At 42.3% G+C, this 18,874-nt stretch overlaps 1 protein-coding gene across 6 annotated transcripts in view; it reads right to left on the bottom strand.

Annotated features, from left to right (window-relative positions):
- Positions 1–2,170: 2,170 nt before the first annotated feature.
- sash1a (SAM and SH3 domain containing 1a) overlaps positions 2,171–18,874 on the bottom strand; it is a 131,043-nt gene continuing 114,339 nt past the window's right edge. For 3 of the 6 annotated variants that reach the window (XM_043696466.1, XM_043696467.1, XM_043696465.1), the window contains 5 exons: positions 18,093–18,243; positions 15,561–15,704; positions 11,585–12,714; positions 4,913–5,044; positions 2,171–4,146 (listed from right to left, as the gene is read on the bottom strand). In XM_043696466.1, the coding sequence (XP_043552401.1) occupies positions 4,072–4,146; positions 4,913–5,044; positions 11,585–12,714; positions 15,561–15,704; positions 18,093–18,243 (1,632 nt within the window). In that variant the 3' untranslated portion in view covers positions 2,171–4,071. The remainder of the gene's footprint in view (positions 4,147–4,912; positions 5,045–11,584; positions 12,715–15,560; positions 15,705–18,092; positions 18,244–18,874) is intronic. The other 3 variants (XM_043696469.1, XM_043696468.1, XM_043696470.1) reach the window with 2 other exon arrangements.

Genomic DNA, 18,874 nt, shown 5'->3' with positions numbered 1-18,874 from the left:
AAGTAGGAGGTTTAGAGGGGATTTAAGGAACAATCTTTTCATCTAGAGGGTGGTGGGTATTGGACATTTGGAACTCATTGCTCAAAAGGTGTTAGGAGTAAGAACCCCCAAAATATTTTAGTAGCATTTAAATGAGTACTTGAACTGCCACATTATACATGGCTAAGTGCTGGAAAATGGGGTGAGGATAGATGCTTGATGACTAATGCATACAATGGGCAAAGAGCTGCTTTCTGGACTGTAAAAACTCTTTAGCTTCAAGTGGCATACTGCATCCAGTTCTGGGCACTGCATTTTCACAGTGTTATGAAGGCTTTATAGACGATTGAGGAAAGATTCATGAGAATGGTTCGAGAGATGAAGAACTTGTGTTTTATAGCTAGATTGTAGAAGCCGGGGCTTTTTCTCCTCAGAAAATCTCTTCTCAACCATTTCTTCTCCAAGTCTGGACAAAGGCGATAGCAAAAATCTATTCCCATTGATGGAAGGATCAAGAAGTAGAGGAGGCAGACTTAATTGTTCATTCAGTGCATCAATTGGATTTGAAAAATACTGCCAGAATGTGTTGGTGGATTCAGATTCAATGGTGACTATCAAAAGAAACTGTGATCACTAACTGAAGGGGAGGAAACTTGTATGGGTATGGGGAAGAGGAAAAAAGTGGCATTAAATGTATTGTTCTTGCAGAGAGCTAGCATAGACACAGTGGGCTAAATGGCCTCCTCTGTGCTGTAACAATTTTATGATTCGCTGATGTAATTCTTTCAGGCATGGACATTTGCGCACATTTCTTTTCATAACATTTTAGCCAGTATCAATCCTGTCTAATGCCCTATCTGGACTCCAAACGGAGTGTTTGCATAACTTCATAAATGTTCAGCCTTTTGATATTTAGCCTAATTAAGGTGATCCACTTTGGTAGCACTGAATTCCCATTATTAGAGCCATGAGTGGCCAATATTTTATCAGTAAAAGTATTAAGAAATCACAAATATGCTTCTCTGTGAAACCTGAAATTATTCAAAACTTGGCTGCACCATTTTCTGTTCAGCCAGCTTCTCTATTTCCATCCCTGGGTTCCATCACCAGCAAAGCATTAGTTTAAAAATTCTCATTCTGGCTTTCAAATTTCTCTATAACCTCACCCTCCCTCTCATTGTAGCATCCCCCAGCTCTCAAATCCTCCAAATCTCTGGTCTTTTGGAAACCGGTTTTGTTTGCCCCACCATCAGTCACCATACCTTCAGCGGTCAACGTGCAGCTCTGAATTTCATTTTCTACACTCCTTTGATAAACCCCTTAAAACTTACCTCTTAGTCCAAGCTTTTGGTCAACTTCCCTCACTATCTCCATATAAGGCTCAGTGTCATGAATGCTGGAGTGTGTTGATAAGTTTAAACATATGAAAGTACAATGCTTATGATGTATGGATGTTTGGGAGCTTTAATCTGAAAGTGGAGGCAAATGGCTGTTCAATTCTGTGAAGATGAATTGTTTTAAGGGTCAGAGTTCATATTATCTAACATTGGGTCAAAACAACATTTCTAACAGGTCACGTGACTTAAACTAAATGACTACACAAGCTACCTGGTGAGATCATTGCTGAAACAACTACTTTAAGTTACGCTTTACAATCTGGAGAAAGAACAGCCAGTATTAGTTCAAAAAAGGTACATACCACCAAATGGGCTGTTTAGCAGCCAAATCATCAAAGTAAGAGAAAAGTTAATGAGTTAGCCTGTGTCTTGGAATTAAATGCAGAGAATCACACCTGATGAAACTATAGCAAATTCCAAGAAAAAGCTTGCACACCCATCTGTTTAGTAATAAATTAAAAAGAGTGAAAATATGATCAATTCTTCACTCAGGTTCAGTGTCTGAAAAGCATACTGCTTGAGAAAGGCTTGCAAGTCATAATAAGATATTTTCAAAACTTCTTTTATACCTTTATTACACAAAAGGGGGAAAAAAGTATGTTCTTTTGTTAGAAGTACACTGGCAGTCCTCTGAATATGTTCAGTAACTGGCCTGTACAGTAACCAAATCATAAAATTTATGGTTTATCAATCCAGTTTTACTCTGGAATCTGACTTGTCCAGCATTAGCATCAGCTGCAGCGTAACAAAATACGCTGTTGTTATAACTAACTGGATGAGAGTGGAAATGAGTAACTTCTCGTTTTTCAGGAAAATTCAGAAATTCATCCAAATGTTACTTTATTGAAAAACATTTCAATATTATTCTGCTAAATGGAACAGATAGGAATATTTACACATACATACCTCACATTAATAAGGCATACCTTTGATTGACTACACTTTATAAGCATGTTTTGCTACCAGTATGTTATAGTTACTTACATTGTTAAGGAAACATATAATAAGTTACTTAAATATTCTCAAATACACAAAGTGCATCAGTTTAATTTTGTGCTGCTTTTCAATATTTTCAATTTGCTATCAACATTTACGATGAGTCTTACATTTTGACCAGATGTTCAAGACACATGATCCAGTTTTTAATTAACATCAAAGCCAAAAGGAGAATCAGAAGCTTATATTAAAATACACTGCAATTGACACGATAAAGCTTCCAGTATCATTATAATGCTAGGTGGGGAAATATAATGTAATAATCAAAGAATTTGAGTTAGTTATATAGAACATCAAGCAATAGGACTGTGTTATTACATTAGTTAAATACTTGGGATCTGAAATTATGGTATCTGGTACAAGTGGTGTGGTGGGTATGTGGATCTCTGGGTAGAGGGAAGATACTGGGAGTTGGGACAAAGCCCACTCCTGCTGGAATGTGTAATATGCAGAGGAGATTCTGGTCAGTGAAGGCACCAAGCCCCCTTCATGGTGGGAGGTGGGGCTACAGTCAACACATGTCTGAAGAGTTTCTGCTGACCACATGGGAATTACATTCTCTTGTGCCTTTGAAAGGCCTAACAGAACACATTCCAACCCGTTATAATTGAAGGAAATTGATGCTGGAGCCAAGGACACAGAAGAAAAGAATTCTTTAGCCAGAGCAGGATTCTTGTCAATTGTGATCAAGGATAATGGGCAATGTGTTGGAGAACAGAACTGCAGCACAGAGCTCCAGTTTAACATCTGTTACAGTTGTTATGAGGGTAGATGGGCAGCTGCTGTACTGTAGTTTCTATAATTCTACAAGGTGAACATTTCCTCGATCTCAAATATACATGAATATATCAGAATGTAAAGAATTGCTTCTGGATAACCCCAGAGATCCACGTTTCACTGCAATCATAAGGCAACATACAATGGAGTGGTGACATGAAACAGACAGGCCCAAAACTGACAACAGCACCCAACAACCTGGGATCATCACAAAACATTAAATGGGTATATTTTTTAGCTTCAGAGTTATGACACATTTTCACTTCTAAGATACTTTGAATTTGTAATGTTTATTGTGTGCAGCAAAGCAAGTATTGTCAGATAATAATCTAGGGAGTGAGAGGGGTTTTCACACAGGACATAGGTCAAGAATAGACAAAGAAAGAGACCTTCATACACTGAGTATGAGTCTAGAATGGACCTCATCTGCAGTTCAGTGACAGTGTTTTGTACAATCTGGGCACAGGGCTAAAAACTGTAATTTATTATTTGAAACTGCAGTGTCTAATTTCTTGAATCTTGAATTTAATGCGATTCAGTCTGAGCTAAATGCTGACAGTTTCCTCAGTGCCATAAAGTTGGCAGAAACCTGGTTTTCCCAGGAGCCATAATGGCCAGCTAAGAGAACTACCTACATACCATGAACAAGTTTATAGTCAGCCTTTTAACTCCACTCTGTTTCCTTCAGCTACCTTTTGAATATTGTAGCATTGCTTTATTAACAGCTTCTGCAGTGTAAAGTTTGTCATAGAAACAGATGAAATAATGAAGGACACACAATGCATGTAACAGCTACTCTCATGGCATGCTGGGCCTTCGATTCCAATGATGGAAAGCTGTCCGTAAATCACTCCTTTAACCGATGCAGAGTGCTGCCTGAGGCGCTGGGGATGTAATGATCCACACGGCAGTCCTATGAAGATCAGCTCCTTGAAGACTCATTAGATATTTCTAGGGCTGTAGTATTTCTGCTCATCTTATCAAAAGAGCTTGGAATCTAGACATCAGGCAAAAGAAATAGGACAGTGACACTGAATTATGTCCCTTGGCCATTGACATCTTTTGTAGTGCTCTCAATTATAAGCAACATTTCAGGAAGTGTACTATATGAATGGTCATTGGAGGTCAAATGGATCAAGATGAATAAACATTATTCCGTCCCTACTTCAAAGTATTTCATTGTATTCTTTGTACTTTGTCGTTTTATTACAAATTCCTCAGCCAACATACATTATGGTTAAGACCAATGTAAACTTGCCATACTGTAATTAGACTTTCCCATCAATTTGTGATCACATTTTCTTGTATTTCTTATGTAAATGGCTGCTACTTACTGCTTTTTGATAAATCAAATCTCCCGTGATGTGGTTGCAGTAACAATTAGTTCTCAGTATTGGAATTTACTATGTCCAAATTGAAGTTTTAAACAAAATAAACCATTCGCAAAATTGTCTGTATCGTAACAAGGAAGAGCAATCCTGCATTTGTCTAGTGCCTTTCATAAGCATGCACTTGACATCCATAAAGCATTTCTGAAGTGCTCTCGCTGTTGTAACACAAAGGCAGCAGCCAATTTGTACCCGGGAAGTCAGGGTAAGGGCTGCAAATGGTGGGAAGAGGGGATTAAGGGTGATGGGACTGGGGGAAGGAGGGCCATGGGAGCTGGGGAAAAGAGGGCAATGACCAGCACCAGGAGGGTGGGGGAAGTGGGATGAAGGGACTACAATGCTCACTGATATAAAATTATCGGTTGTAATACTCACCGCCATTCGGTGTTGCTTGCGGAGCTGTCTAACTCTCACGAGCTCCATAGTGGCAGCCACATGCTCTGCAGCATGTCCTAGCTCTTCTGCATACCTCTGTACCAGCACTGTCGGAATCCCACATCGGCCATGCTAGACATCATGAAAGAAGGAGATGGTCCCATCAGAACACTATTATTTTGAATAAAAATGATTCGAAACTTGAATTGGCTGCTAGTTCCAGGAGAGTTAGTTCCTTCCTGACCAGCATTTATGGATCAAATCAAGTTGTACTTGACTACTTTCGAAGGCAAATTATCCTTTCAATCAACGACCAATCATTGTTTAGACAACAATGAATTTTTGAAAGAGTAGACCTATATTGGATGTTTAGTGAGCTGCCATATTTGCTATCAGTAAGATCACAGGATAAGATGGGCAGGCTAAATTCCAAACTCTGTCTCCACCACCTGTGTCTTCAGATGCTGTCTCTGTTAAAGGGAAAGCGGTGTTCAGTGAAAACTCTCTCTTACCTAGTCTCCTTGTCATTTCCGCCACCTCCAAACAGACCCCACCACAAAGGATATTATTTCCCTCCCCTCCACTCCCCTATCAGCGTTCCGGACCACGTCAGGTCCACACCCCCCACCAACCCAACCTCCACGTCCGGCACATTCCCCTGCAACCACAAGAAATGCAAAACTTGTGCCCACACATTCCCCTCTCACTTCCCTCCAAGGCCCCAAGGGATCCTTCCATATCCGTCACAAATTCACCTGTGCCTCCACACACATCATTTACTACATCCGCTGCACCCGATGTGGCCTCTATATTGGGGAGACAGGCTGCTTACTTGCGGAATGTTTCAGAGAATACCTCTGGGACACCCGCACCAACCAACCCAACTGCCCCATGGCTGAACACTTTAACTCCCCCCTCCCATTCCACCAAGGACATGCAGGTCCTTGGCCTCCTCCATCGCCAGACCATGGCAACACAACGCCTGGAGGAAGAGCACCTCATCTTCCGCCTAGGACCCCTCTAACCACAAGGGATGAATGCAGATTTCTCCAGCTTCCTCATTCCCTCTTCCCCCACCTTATCTCAGTCCCAACCCTCGGACTCAGCACCGCTTTCTTGACCTACAATCTTCTTCCCGACCTCTCCGCCCCCCATCCCCACTCCGGTCTATCACCCTCACCTTAACCTCCTTCCACCTATCGCATTCCCAACGCCTCTCCCCCAAGTCCTTCCTCTCTACCTTTTTCTTAGCCTGCTTGGCACATCTTCCTCATTCCTGAAGAAGGGCTTATGCCTGAAACGTCGATTTCCCTGCTACTTGGATGCTGCCTGACCTGCTGCGCTTTTCCAGCAACACATTTTTCAGCTCTGATCTCCAGCATCTGCAGTCGTCACTTTCTCCTTACCTAGTAGGGTCTACATGTGACTCCAGACTGACAGAAATGCTGTTCACGCTGAAATGGTCTAGCAAGCCACTCAGTTTTTTTATGCAATACTGGTGAAAAGTCCACAGGAGTGAAGATGGACAGACTACTCAGCAACAATCTAAGCGCCAGAAATGACAACAGCAAACACAATCATGCCAACCCTGGAAAATCCACTTTACTAATAATCCAGGGGCCAGTGCCAACATTGGGAAAGCTGACTCACAGGCTACTTAGGAATAGCCTGACACACCCATATGTTTATGATCATATTGTCATTTTTAGGATCATATCATAATGTCCTAGATGTCACCGTCACCATCACCATCCCTGGATTCATCATGCCCCCGTGACAGGATAGACCTATCAGAGGTGATGGCAAAGTCATACAGAGTCAGGAAGGAGTTGCCCTGGAGTGCTCAGTATTGACTCCATGCCCCACAAAGCTTTAGGGCATCAGGTTAAGGAAATCTCCTGTTGATTACAACTGACCACTCCCCATCAGCTGATGAATCAGTACGCCTCCAAGTTGAACAGCACTTCAAGAAGGTGGCAAGAACACAGAATGCACCCTTGGTGGTGGACTTTGATATTGCTGTAGTTCAGTCTGTTGAGCAAATTGGCAGAATCCAGGAGGACATAGTTGCTAGGTTGGGTCTGCAACAAGTGTTGATGGAACCAACAAGAGGAAAAAAGATACTTGACCTCAATGTCATCAATCTGCCTGCCTCAGATCTATTTGTCCACAACAATAATTGGTCGGAATGATCACCACACCGTCACCTTGGAGATGAGGTCCCACCTTCACACTGAGGATTCACCTTGTAGTGGTGCTATATGGGACAGACTTTGAACAGATTCAGAAACTCAAAACTGGGCAACCATGACATTGGTCATCAGCAGCAAAACTATTTGACCACAACTCTCAGCTATACCCATCTTCAAGCACATTCCACACTTTGACATTAGTATCAAACCAGGGAATCCTCGGCCTTGTTCCAAAAAAGACAAAGGGTGGGATCAATAAATCCTGTGACTCCTGATATCAAGGGATATACAGGATTGGATAAAGAGACAAAGGGAGGTTGATAGCAGATACCAAGGACTCAAATAGCAGAAGCCCCATTGGAGTATAGAATGTGCAAGAAGAAACTTGCAAAGGAAATCAGGAGAGAGAAAAGAGGGGAGTGAAAGAACAATAGCAGGTAAAATAAAGCAAAATTCTAAATTATTTTACAAGGACATTAAGAAAAGAAACTAGAGTAACAGTAGGGCTCATTAAGGATCAGTGGTAATGTATGTCAGGGGATGTAGGTAGGGTTCTAACTGAATACTTTATGCCTGTGTTAAGGAACGATGTTTGTGTAGAAATCAGGAAGAAGGTCTGTGGTACAGTTAAAGAAAATAGCATAGACAGAGAGGAGGTTCTGAGTGGTTTGACAGGCTTAGTAGATAAACCTCCAGGGCTGGATGAAATGTATCCCAGACAGCTGAGAGAGGCAAATAGTAGGGGTGTGAGCAATAATTTTCAATTCCTGCCTGGTCACAAAAAAAGGGTAGTAGAGGTCTTGAGGGCAGTGAATGTGGTACCATTATTCAAGATGGGATAAACCGAGAAACTACAGATCAGTTGGTCTAACCTCAGTGGTAGGGAAACAATTGGAAACCATCCTCAGGGACAGAATTAATCTGCACTTAGAAAGGTAGGATTAATCAAGAGCAGTAAGCATGATTTTATTAAGGGGTGATCAGGTCTGACCAACTTGATCGAATCTTTCGAAAAGGTGACCAGGTGTGTAGATGAGGATAAAGAGTTTAACATGGTCTATCTGGACTTCAGCAAGGCTTTTGATAAAGTCCTGCATGGGAGACTGATAGAAAGGTAGAAGGCCATAGGATCCAAGGAAATTTGGCCAATTAGATCCAGAATTGGCTGAGTAGCAGGAGGCAGAAGGAGATGTTAAAGGGGTATTTTGTGACTGGAAGCTTGGCTCAGTGAGGTTCTGCAGGGATCAGTGTTGGGGCCCTGTTTGTGGTATATAAAAATGGATTAGTCTTTAATGTAGCAGGGGTATCAAAGTTTACAGATGACAACAAAAATTGGTGGAATATTAAATAGTGAAGAGGACAGTCTTAGATTATAGGAGGATGTAGATGGGTTGGCCAGATGGCTGATTAGTGGGAAATGGAATTCATTCCAGATAAATGTGAGGTGATGCACATGGGCAGGACAAACAAGGCAAAGAAATACATAATGATCGGGATGTACCCAGAGGGACCTTTATGTGCATGCCTACCAGTGGTCCTTTAAGGAGGACAGGTGGATAAAATGATTAAGGTGGCATATAGGACATTTGCTTTTATTAGTTAATGTATACAGCTTAAGAGCAGGGAGGTTCTGCTGGAATAGTATAAGATGTTGGTAAGGCCACAGCTGGAGTACTGGGTGAAGTTCTGGAATCGACATTATAGGAAGGATGTGATTACACTAGAGAGGGTGCAGAGGGGATTTACTTGGATGTTGTCTGGGCTGGAGATTTTTACTTACGAAGAGAGAGATTGGATAGATTGGTGTTGTTTTCATTAGAGCAGAGGAGGCTGAAGGAGGACACAATTGAGATGTATAAAATTATGAGGCTCATAGACAAGAAAAAACTTTTTGCCTTAGTGGAGTGATCAATGACCAGGGGGCATAGATTTAAGTTAAAGGGCAGGAGATTTAGAGGTAATGAGAGGAAAAATGTTTTCACCCAGAGGGTAGTGGGAATCTGGAACTCACTACCTGTAAGGGTGGTACAGGCAGAAACCTTTGTAATATTTAAGAAGGATCTGACATGCACTTGAGATGCCAAGCCATACTAACCCAAGGAAAATGTGATTCAAATAGTAGGTGGCTCTTTTCTATTGGTGCACACTCTATGGGCCAAAGGACCTTTTCTCTGTGCTGTAGACTTCTACAACTAATTAACTCAATAAATAATACACAACATGCCAACAGCCATACCAGGCATACCTGAAAATACCTGACATTAACATGGTGAAGCTACAACACAGGATAGTTGGGTAACAAACAACATGAGCAGCAAGTGATCATCAGAACTAAGCACAACCAATGGATTAACTCATAGCTCTGTAGTCCTGTCACATCCAGTTGTGAAGGGCGGTGGTCAACTAAACAACAGAAAGGAGCTTGCTTCACAAATACCTCATCATTACTGATGCAGCAGGTCAGTGTAAAGGATTAGGCAGAAGCATTTGCGACAATCTTCAGCTGAATGTACCAAATGGATGACCAACTTTGACCTCCTCCTGAGGTTCACAGCATCACAGATGTCAATGTTCAGCCCAATTTGATTTACTCCATGTGAAATCAAGAAGATGCTAAAGGCACTGGCTACAGAGATTATGGGTCTGGACAACTTTCTGGCAATAATGCTGAAGACTTATGCTCCAGAACTAACTGTACCCCCAACCAAGCTGTTCCACTACAGCTCAACACTTACATCTACCTGGGAATGCGGAAATTTGCCCAAGTATGTCTTGTACATGAACATGTCAAATTCAACCCAGCCAATTGTTGCCTTATTGGTCTACTCTCGATCATCAGTAAATTGGTCCAGCAGCACTTGCAAACCTGCTTACTGACACTGCACTAGGATCTTGTGGCTCCTGACCTCACTATAGCCTCGGATGAAACATGGACAATAAAGCTGAACACCAGAAATAAAGTCAAAATGACTGAGCACAACATCAAGGAGCCTGACTAAACTGGAGTCAATGTGAATTAGGGATAAGCTTAACAGTGGTTGAGCACAATTTACCTAGCACAAAGTAAGGTAATTGGCATTATGGGAGGTGAATCATCTCAGCTGCAGAATATCACTGCAGGATTTCCTTAGGGTAGACATTTTCCAATCAACCGGTTCAGAGATGTTATTGTGCACCGTCTGAGCAGGTGAGATGTGAGTCAAACTCCCTGGTCCAGAGGTAGGACACTGCATCACTGGAGTCCTTTTTCCTCAGGGTAGTGTCCTAGGTCCAACCATCTTCAGATACTTCATCAATTATTTACTGTCTATCTTTACTCAGAGGTGATAATGTTCACTGATGATTATACAATGTTCAACACAATTCATGACTCTTCAGAAACTGAAGCAGTTAATGTCCATACACAGCATGACCTGGACAACACCCAGGCTTCGGCTTACAAATTGAAAGCGACATCTATTTCACACAACCCCCAAGCAATGAACAGCTCCAATGAGAGAATTTAACCAACAAGTGGACGGATACTTGGTTAAGCAAGGGGTTAAAAGCTTATTAGGAGTAGGCCAGAATGCAGATTTGCAGTTAGAATCAAACCAGCCAGTGATTCAAGGTGCTAGTTTATTGTCACCTTGTCCAGGGAAATTAGGGATAGGCAATAAGTGCTAGCATAGTCAGCACTTCCACAGACAAACACTTTTGTTTTTACAAAATTGAGACTGGTGTGCTTTGTGCTACATGTTTGCATTGACAATATCCATGACATTAGAGTAATTTTAAGGCAATATACTGTATTGAAAGATGCCTAGATAAAAGATATGCAATAAAGGAAATGCACACACTGGACTGGTTAATGAATGCTAACCTGCACATTCATCGGGACATCCCTAAGAAATATCACACAGCTAGAAGCTTCCATCGCCTAAACCCACGGGTGTAATGCTTACGTCTTCTAAGCTTCTGTCTTCCTCTCTCAAAGATCTCCTGCAGTAATTCCAGAAAAGGAGGAATTCCAGGAGGAAGAACATAGCAAGAACGGGTAAACAGGGATAATATTAAAGCAGGGAGACATTGAGAAAGGGGACGCTGAAGACAAAAATCACACAGGGGTCGCTGAAGCAGCCACTTCCTACCATAGATACTGAGTTTAGCTGGATGGGCTGGGATATCAGTGAATATGGCGAGTGGGAATAGTTGACTACAAGAAGTTTTGCTTTTAAATCATCTAGAGTGTACCCAAATGGAGCATGAAACCCTGTCAGGAAGGCCAGCAGTGAATGTCAGAAAGTCTGCTCCATCTTCTACCTTCTTATGGCTGCCACAGGAATTTCAAGGTTGCTGTTTCAAGTCTACTTGCTGTATCTATGCTTCAATTCTTTGGCTAATTCCGGAGGAGATACACACACTCTTAAATTAGGCTGGTTGATTACATACTAGCAACAGGGCACTTACTTTCAAAAGGAATAATCAGTGTTATTTATACCTTGTCAGAGTAGGGTTGCTCTGTAAGATCAATTGCTTCGGATTCCAGTTTATTTTCAATTAGCATTTCCAATTCCACTTCTCTCATCCAAGATGCCTTTCTTCCAGGTACAGTAAATGTTTTAAGTCCCAGCTGTGGTGAACAGGCAGTCTCTGGCAAACAAGGGGCATGAGTAGCTGCAGTTGAGTTGACCATTTCTGCAGTGGGACATGGAACTTGCAAGTTAGTGGGCAGTCCATACCTATTGGCAATGGCTGGGTTTGACTTGTTCAAAATATGAGGCACAGGATGGATGCCATTCCGCATTTTCTCTCTGCATTTCTTGGCAGGTACAGGTGGTGGCTGGGAAGGATCTCTGAAATGTCTGCTGGTTTCAGCCGAAGGTTCCTTGCTTTCTGTTGAATTACAGATCACAGAACTATCTTGATACCCTTCTGTAAAATGATGGTTTTGCTGAATGCTTGGAGGTGGGAGTATTGTAGGTTGATTCGGTAGGTCACACAGTACAACTGGAGTTGGGATGGTCTTCTCTTCTGAACACAAAAGTGGGGTTGAGATCAGGTCCTCCTTTTGCATAATTTGAGGGCCACTAGTATTGATCTCTGTGTTGCAGTTCTTTGCATTTACAAAAGGAACTGGATTTGGTTTGCTGAGATCCCTTACACCAAAGCTGAGATGCTTCATACAAGAAATTTTCTTGATTTCTGCTTCTGTGGCAAACTTCCTTTGCCGAGGCAGAGCAATATCTGTTCCCGTTTCTGGGACTGTGTTTGACAGAGCACCAGTCTTACTGTGCAACTCATCTGAAGAGTGGGATTTTTGCCACTGCTTTTGAATGACACGGGAGTGTGCCAAGTCCTCATAACTTACACTGACCCACAACCTTTGGCAACTTGTCCTTTTGCGGGGCATTGAATGGCCATGGGAACCAAAATGTCCATGGTTTGACTTTAGAGAACTACTTGAGACCTGAGGCTTAGTAATGCGCCTCCCTTTACCTCTTTCAAAGTGTAAATTCTCAATAGATTTTGCAAGATGAATTGTTGTGTAGCTTGTTGGACACTTAAACCGTAATCCAAGGTTTCCCGATGACCCTGTGGACACTAATGGCCAGGACCTTCTGCTTTTTCCTAAAGGCAAGTAAAACCAGTTAGAATTTGTTGATAATGCAAACAATGAAATTTCAGTTAGAAGCACTTTTATCCAACAAATAACAGCACCATTGCCAATCTTGGATCAATGGTAGCATGCTCCCCTCCAAAATACAGGGCAATGGGTTCAAGTTTCATTTAGAAACCAACACACAGTTTTCAAAAGCTTCTTAATACCTCCAGCATCCCTCTAATCTTCACCATATTGCATGCTTTTTCTTTTACGCTGTCCCTGACTTCCCTCATTCTCCTTTTAATATGTTTCTTTTTCCTCCTTGAGATGAATTTCTGCTGTAGCCTCCTGGATTACCCCAGAAACCCTTTGCTGCTCCACCATCTTTCCTGCTCGGCTCCCCTTCCAACAAACTCTGTCCAGCAGCTCCCTCATATCTCTGTCGTTACCTTTACGCAATTGTAATACCGTTTCATCCGATTCCAGCTTCTTCCTCTCAAACTACAGGGTGAATTATATCATACTGTGGTCACTGACCCCTAGGAAGTTCCTTCATAGAGTCATAGAGATGTACAGCATGGAAACAGACCCTTTGATCCAACTCGTCCATGCCGACCAGTTATCCCAACCCAATTTAGTCCCACCTGGCTGTTCATGACATTGGTTAGGCCACTGTTGGAATATTGCGTGCAATTCCGGTCTCCTTCCTATCGGAAAGATGTTGTGAAACTTGAAAGGGTTCAGTAAAGGTTTACAAGAATTTGCACCTTAAGCTCTCTAATCAATTTTACCTTATTACACATCAAATCCAGAAATATCTGTTTCCTAAAGGCTCAACCACAAACTGCTCCAAAATAGCCATTTCTTAGTCAAGCCACCAACCTGACTTTCCCAGTCCACCTGCAGATTCAAGTGCCCTGCGATTTTTGAATAGTGCCTTTCTTATATACCTTTTCTATCTCCTGATTTATTTTCTATCCCACAGCCTAACTATTGCTAGGGGCCTGTGCATAACTCCAATCAGATGTCTTTTTTCCTTTGTGATTCCTTAACTCTACCCTCTCAGATTCTGCATCACCTGACCCTTTACTGCTTTTTTTTATGGATTTAATTATTTCTTACTAACAAGGCAACTCTGCCAATTTGCCTGCCCCCTCGAAAGGGTGTGTATCCTTGGATATTTACTTCCTAGCCCTGACCTCTTGCAGCCATGTCTGTGACGCCCACAACATTGTTCCTGCCCATTTTAAAGTGCTCTATAAATTTGTTTACCTTCTTTGGTATACTGCACACATTTAAATGCAGCACTCTCGGTCTTGCATCAATTGCCACTCTTCTCATAGTTGCCCCTTTATCTGCCATGAAGTTCAATTCCTGACCATTTTTTTCTACATACTCTGTCCTATTACTTGACATATTGTTGTGATTGTAACGAGGTCAGTCAAGTGAACATCATAGAGTAATTTCAATTTCAAGGGCTGTTAATCTGGTCCAATCAGGAAGCCCTGGCTGACAGATAAGAACAGGAGTGTTGTCCCTACCCTCCCGTTCACTGTTTTGATCACACAGCACTGCCCTTTGATGTGAAGGGCAGTGTTTGTCACTGGCCACCCGGGTGTTTTCCTATAAACCTTGTGGGCGGCACGGTGGTACAGTGGTTAGCACTGCTGCCTCGCAGCGCCAGAGACCCGGGTTCAATTCCCGCCTCAGGCGACTGACTGTGTGGAGTTTGCACGTTCTCCCCGTGTCTGCGTGGGTTTCCTCCGGGTGCTCCGGTTTCCTCCCACAGTCCAAAGATGTGCAGGTCAGGTGAATTGGCCATGCTAAATTGCCCGTAGTGTTAGGTAAGGGGTAAATGTAGGGGTATGGGTGGGTTACGCTTCGGCGGGTCGGTGTGGACTTGTTGGGCCGAAGGGCCTGTTTCCACACTGTAAGTAATCTAATCTAATCTATCTTCCTGGTGGTTGAATTTGAATAAAGATTCGAGCACTTTGTATCTTTCACTGTGTCTCACACATATGCACACACACCATGGGTGCTGGGGAAAAAATAAAGAAAAAAAATAAACAGGGGATTAAAAAAAAATAAACTGGAGTGTCAATTCTATATAAAAAAAAGAAAAGGAGTGTTGCAGGGAGTGGAGTGCATTACTTCTCCCTCAAACTCTATTTTGATTTAATCCCTGCCCTCTCCTTCACTGTTTGATCACACAGCATTGCCCTTTGATGGGAAGGACACTGCTTGTCACTGGCCACTCGGATGTTTTCTTTCTTCCTGGTGGTGGAAACTGAATAAAGGTTCGTGCACCTTGCGTCTTTCACGAAGTCTTAAAAAAATTAACAGGAATGTCAGAGGTTCTGTTCACCCAGAGCCAGTTCTGAGCTAGCTAGGTCAGTGTCATGTACTATACACATGTCAATAAGGGGTGACTTGCTGACAGCCTTCATGGAATTATTTCAGGAAGCACTCCACCACACAAAAAAAAGAACAGGTGTGTCAGACATCCTGTTCATTCTGCGAGCTGGCTGAGGGGGAGCTGGATCAGTGTCAAGGACCCTCCACATGTAAATAAAGGGTGACTTGGTGATGGGATGCTGGCCTCTGTGGAGTTATTTCAATATATTTCCTTGACACCTATCAGATGATGCTCATGACAGAAACCTAGAAGCTTTCAGCAGAATACTCTCCCTTACAAAGAAGAGCAGAGAGCCTTAGTTCAATCTCTCATTTGAGATCATGATGACCTGTAATGGTATAGCACATCCTAAGCACTATACTGAAGTGTTGGACTGGGTTAGGCACTCAAGTTCCTGAGAATGTCAGTATTATCTCTTGAACACAGTTATTCAGAGTTAGTTTTTGCTGCCCTTACCATTCTCTGGGTATCCACTCTCCTCAAAGCAACCTGAATCCCAAGGAAGCTGTCTTTGCAGTTCTGGACCAGTGTGCTTAAGAGAAAAGTGGGGTAAAATTTCCTGATTGGCACATTCCCCAGCTGGATCTTTGTCACTGTTGCCTATAGCAAGAAAATATTAAAAGCCAGGTAATGTCAAGAGAACAGAAATGCAAATTAAAACAAACCAGAGATGCAAAAGTCACAACAAAAAACATAATTATGAGTCACAGAGTTAAACAGCATGGAAACAGATCCTTTGGTCCAACTCATCCAAGCCGACTAGATATCCTACACTGATCTAGTCCCATTTAAGCCGAATTAAAAATCACTCGTTAAGTACTGAGAGTTTTATTTATACGTTACTAATTGTGCATTTAATGTGCCTAACTTTAGCTGCTTAATAGCAGGAACTAGTTCAAACTGATCTATGTACTAGCTAAGACGATGTTGACGTAATATCAGGTTTATTATCTGTATTTTCAGGGAGATGGAAACATCGTGCTGTCACTGGACCCTAATCCAGAGGTTCAGGATGATGCTATAGGGATAGGAGTTTACATCCCACTATGGAATTTAAATTCAAACAACACAAACCTGAAACATCAATAATGGCAACCGTGAAAAACTATCGTAGATGGTTAAAATTCATCTGCTTCATTAATGACCGTTAGGGAAGGAAATGCACCATCCTTACATAGTCTGGTCTACTTGCCACACGATTTCAAAAGTAATGAAGAATGGGCATTTAGTACTGGCCTTGCCAATGATCACCCACATCCCATGAAAGTATAAAGAAAAATAAATTTATGACAGGATCAGATGAGCAGCAGCTTTTTTGTTTGTAGTTGTTGCATAAATGACCATGCGTGCGTACTGTGGCTCAGTGGTTAGTACTGCTGCCTCACAGCACCAAGGACCTGGGTTCAATTCCAGCCTTGGACGATTGTCTGTGTGGAGTTTGCACATTCTTCCCGTGTCTGCTTGGGTTTCTTCTGGGTGCTTCTGTTTCCTCCCATAGTCCAAAGATGTGCAGGTTAAGTAAGTTGGCCAAGCTAAATTGCCCATAGTGTTCAGGGGTGTGTAGGCGAGGTGCATTAGTCAGGGGTAAATATAGGGTAGATGGAATGGGTCTGCGTGCATTACTGTTCGGAGGGTTAGTGTGGACTTGTTGGGCCGAAGGGTCTGTTTCCACACTGTAGGGATTCTATAAATCTAAGATGACAGATTGATTAATCCTGAATCACAACAGGCTTGTGGAGTATTTGAAGAACAGGACAGAATGGTTCACCTGGAGGAAAGTTCAGCATTATGATACTGTCAGCCTGTAGTTATACGAGAGGGGTTAAATCTTAGAACTGACTTTATTAGATGTCTAGGAAAAAACAGCTTAATTTCATAGAGAGAAATGGACGCAACCAGTCATTTACTGCCTCTGTGCATCGTGAAAAATGCACATGCCCAGTGTAGCCCCACTTGCAGCAGTCATCCGAGTGCTTGGATTGGGGTTCAATGCTTCCAAAATTGGTGCGCACAGGAAACTGAATAATACACCTCACAGGAAGTAATCAGACCAGTCAGCGAGGAAGGTAAAGGGGTGTCTCTCTACTGGAACTGGAAGAGGAAATAAAGACAGTGGCCCAGAAAGTCCTTTATTTTGGGGGGGGGGGGGAGAAAAATTGGGGAGAATAGTTGCTGCAGCCGGATAGATTGGAATTGGGTACTTCTGAGGAAGGGTCACCGGACTCGAAATGTTAACTGTGATTTCTCTGCAAAGTCGCTGCCAGACCTCCTGAGCTTTTCCAACGTCTGTTTTTGTTTCGGACAACCCTCATTCCCTGTACACCCGACCCAACCCAAGCCTTCAACCTACCCCAGGCACTTGTTCACGTACCTGCCACTCTAATCCCTTTGCCTAGCTGGATGAAGGAAAGGGGGATACAGGGATGTGGGGTTAGGAAAATGTGCTTGTCTGCAAGGACTAATTGGACCAAATGCTTCTTAGTCCTCACTCTTATGACGTGACCAGCTTCACTCATGTTCCAAAAGCAAATTAAAATAAAAATTAAAAAAAAGTAAAGATAAAGGAATTTTAGTTTCCACACATAAAATTGCTTTCCAGAAACATAAGGGGATTGATATAAAGATGTACTATTTAAACAAAAATAAAATGTGTATGGGTGCAGAGCAGAAACTAAGGGGAGGGGAAGGGATGGAATACCTGAAATGCTGGAATAAATGCATAGAAATTTGCACCCTCCTCCTGTGCTGTAAAATTGTATGATTATACTGATAACATTTTATATGCAAGCCAGCACTATCTCCCCAAAAGTAATTGTTTTCTTTAAATGTATTTAAGATGTTTCAATGCCTCCAAACAAAAATCCAAGGATTTCTGTATTTTATTAACATTAACCAAGGCAATGCAACTATCGCGACGACCTTTTATTCCTTGGCTTGCCTCAATCATGTGACCACCATGTTTATTTCTAATAAAAGCTTTGCTCTTACTGTCAATTTCGTGCAGGAAATCAACAGCTGTCAGCAGCTGAGATCTGTGCTGTGGTTCCAGAATATTCAGTTCATCCAGGTCCTCTTCTTGCAACAGCTTCAATGTGTCCAAGTCCTCGTATCCATTCAGTAGTAGAGTTGGCATATGTTGCTGTAAATGGAACAAGCCAGATTTACAGAAACTGTTAAATGGGGCCAGTGGGGGAAGATCAAAACACCCACTAAATGGTCTGCTCCTGCAGTATATGTGATTCCTCCTAATGCCTGGTAGAAAAGTGGAAAAACTTGCAAGAATCAAGCATTAATAAATGGATGGATCTTTTGTTTTTAGTTCACTCGCAGGATGAGTGCGTTTTTGACTAGGCCAACATTTATTACTCATTGGGCAGATAAGTGTCAACCACATTGCTGTGGGTCTGGAGTCACATGCAGGCCAGACCAGGTAAGTATGGCAGTTTTCCTTCCTGAAGGGCATCAGTGAGTCAGATGGGTTTATGTGACAATTGACAATGGATTCATGGTCACCACTAGATTTGTAATTCCAGATTTTTATTGACTTCAAATTCCACCATTTGCCACAGTGGGATTCAAACCTGGGTCCCTAGAACATTGATGGAAATGTGTTGCTGGAGAAGCGCAGCAGGTCAGGCAGCATCTAGGGAACAGGAGAATCGACGTTTCGGGCATTAGTCCTTCTTCAGGAAGAAGGGCTAATGCCCGAAACGTCGATTCTCCTGTTCCCTAGATGCTGCCTGACCTGCTGCGCTTCTCCAGCAACACAT

Source organism: Chiloscyllium plagiosum, chromosome 9 (assembly GCF_004010195.1).
Source record: "Chiloscyllium plagiosum isolate BGI_BamShark_2017 chromosome 9, ASM401019v2, whole genome shotgun sequence".
NCBI classification, from domain to species: domain Eukaryota; kingdom Metazoa; phylum Chordata; class Chondrichthyes; order Orectolobiformes; family Hemiscylliidae; genus Chiloscyllium; species Chiloscyllium plagiosum.
The sequence above is the reverse complement of the archived record's forward strand: the minus strand, read 5'-3'. Positions and strand labels throughout refer to the sequence as shown.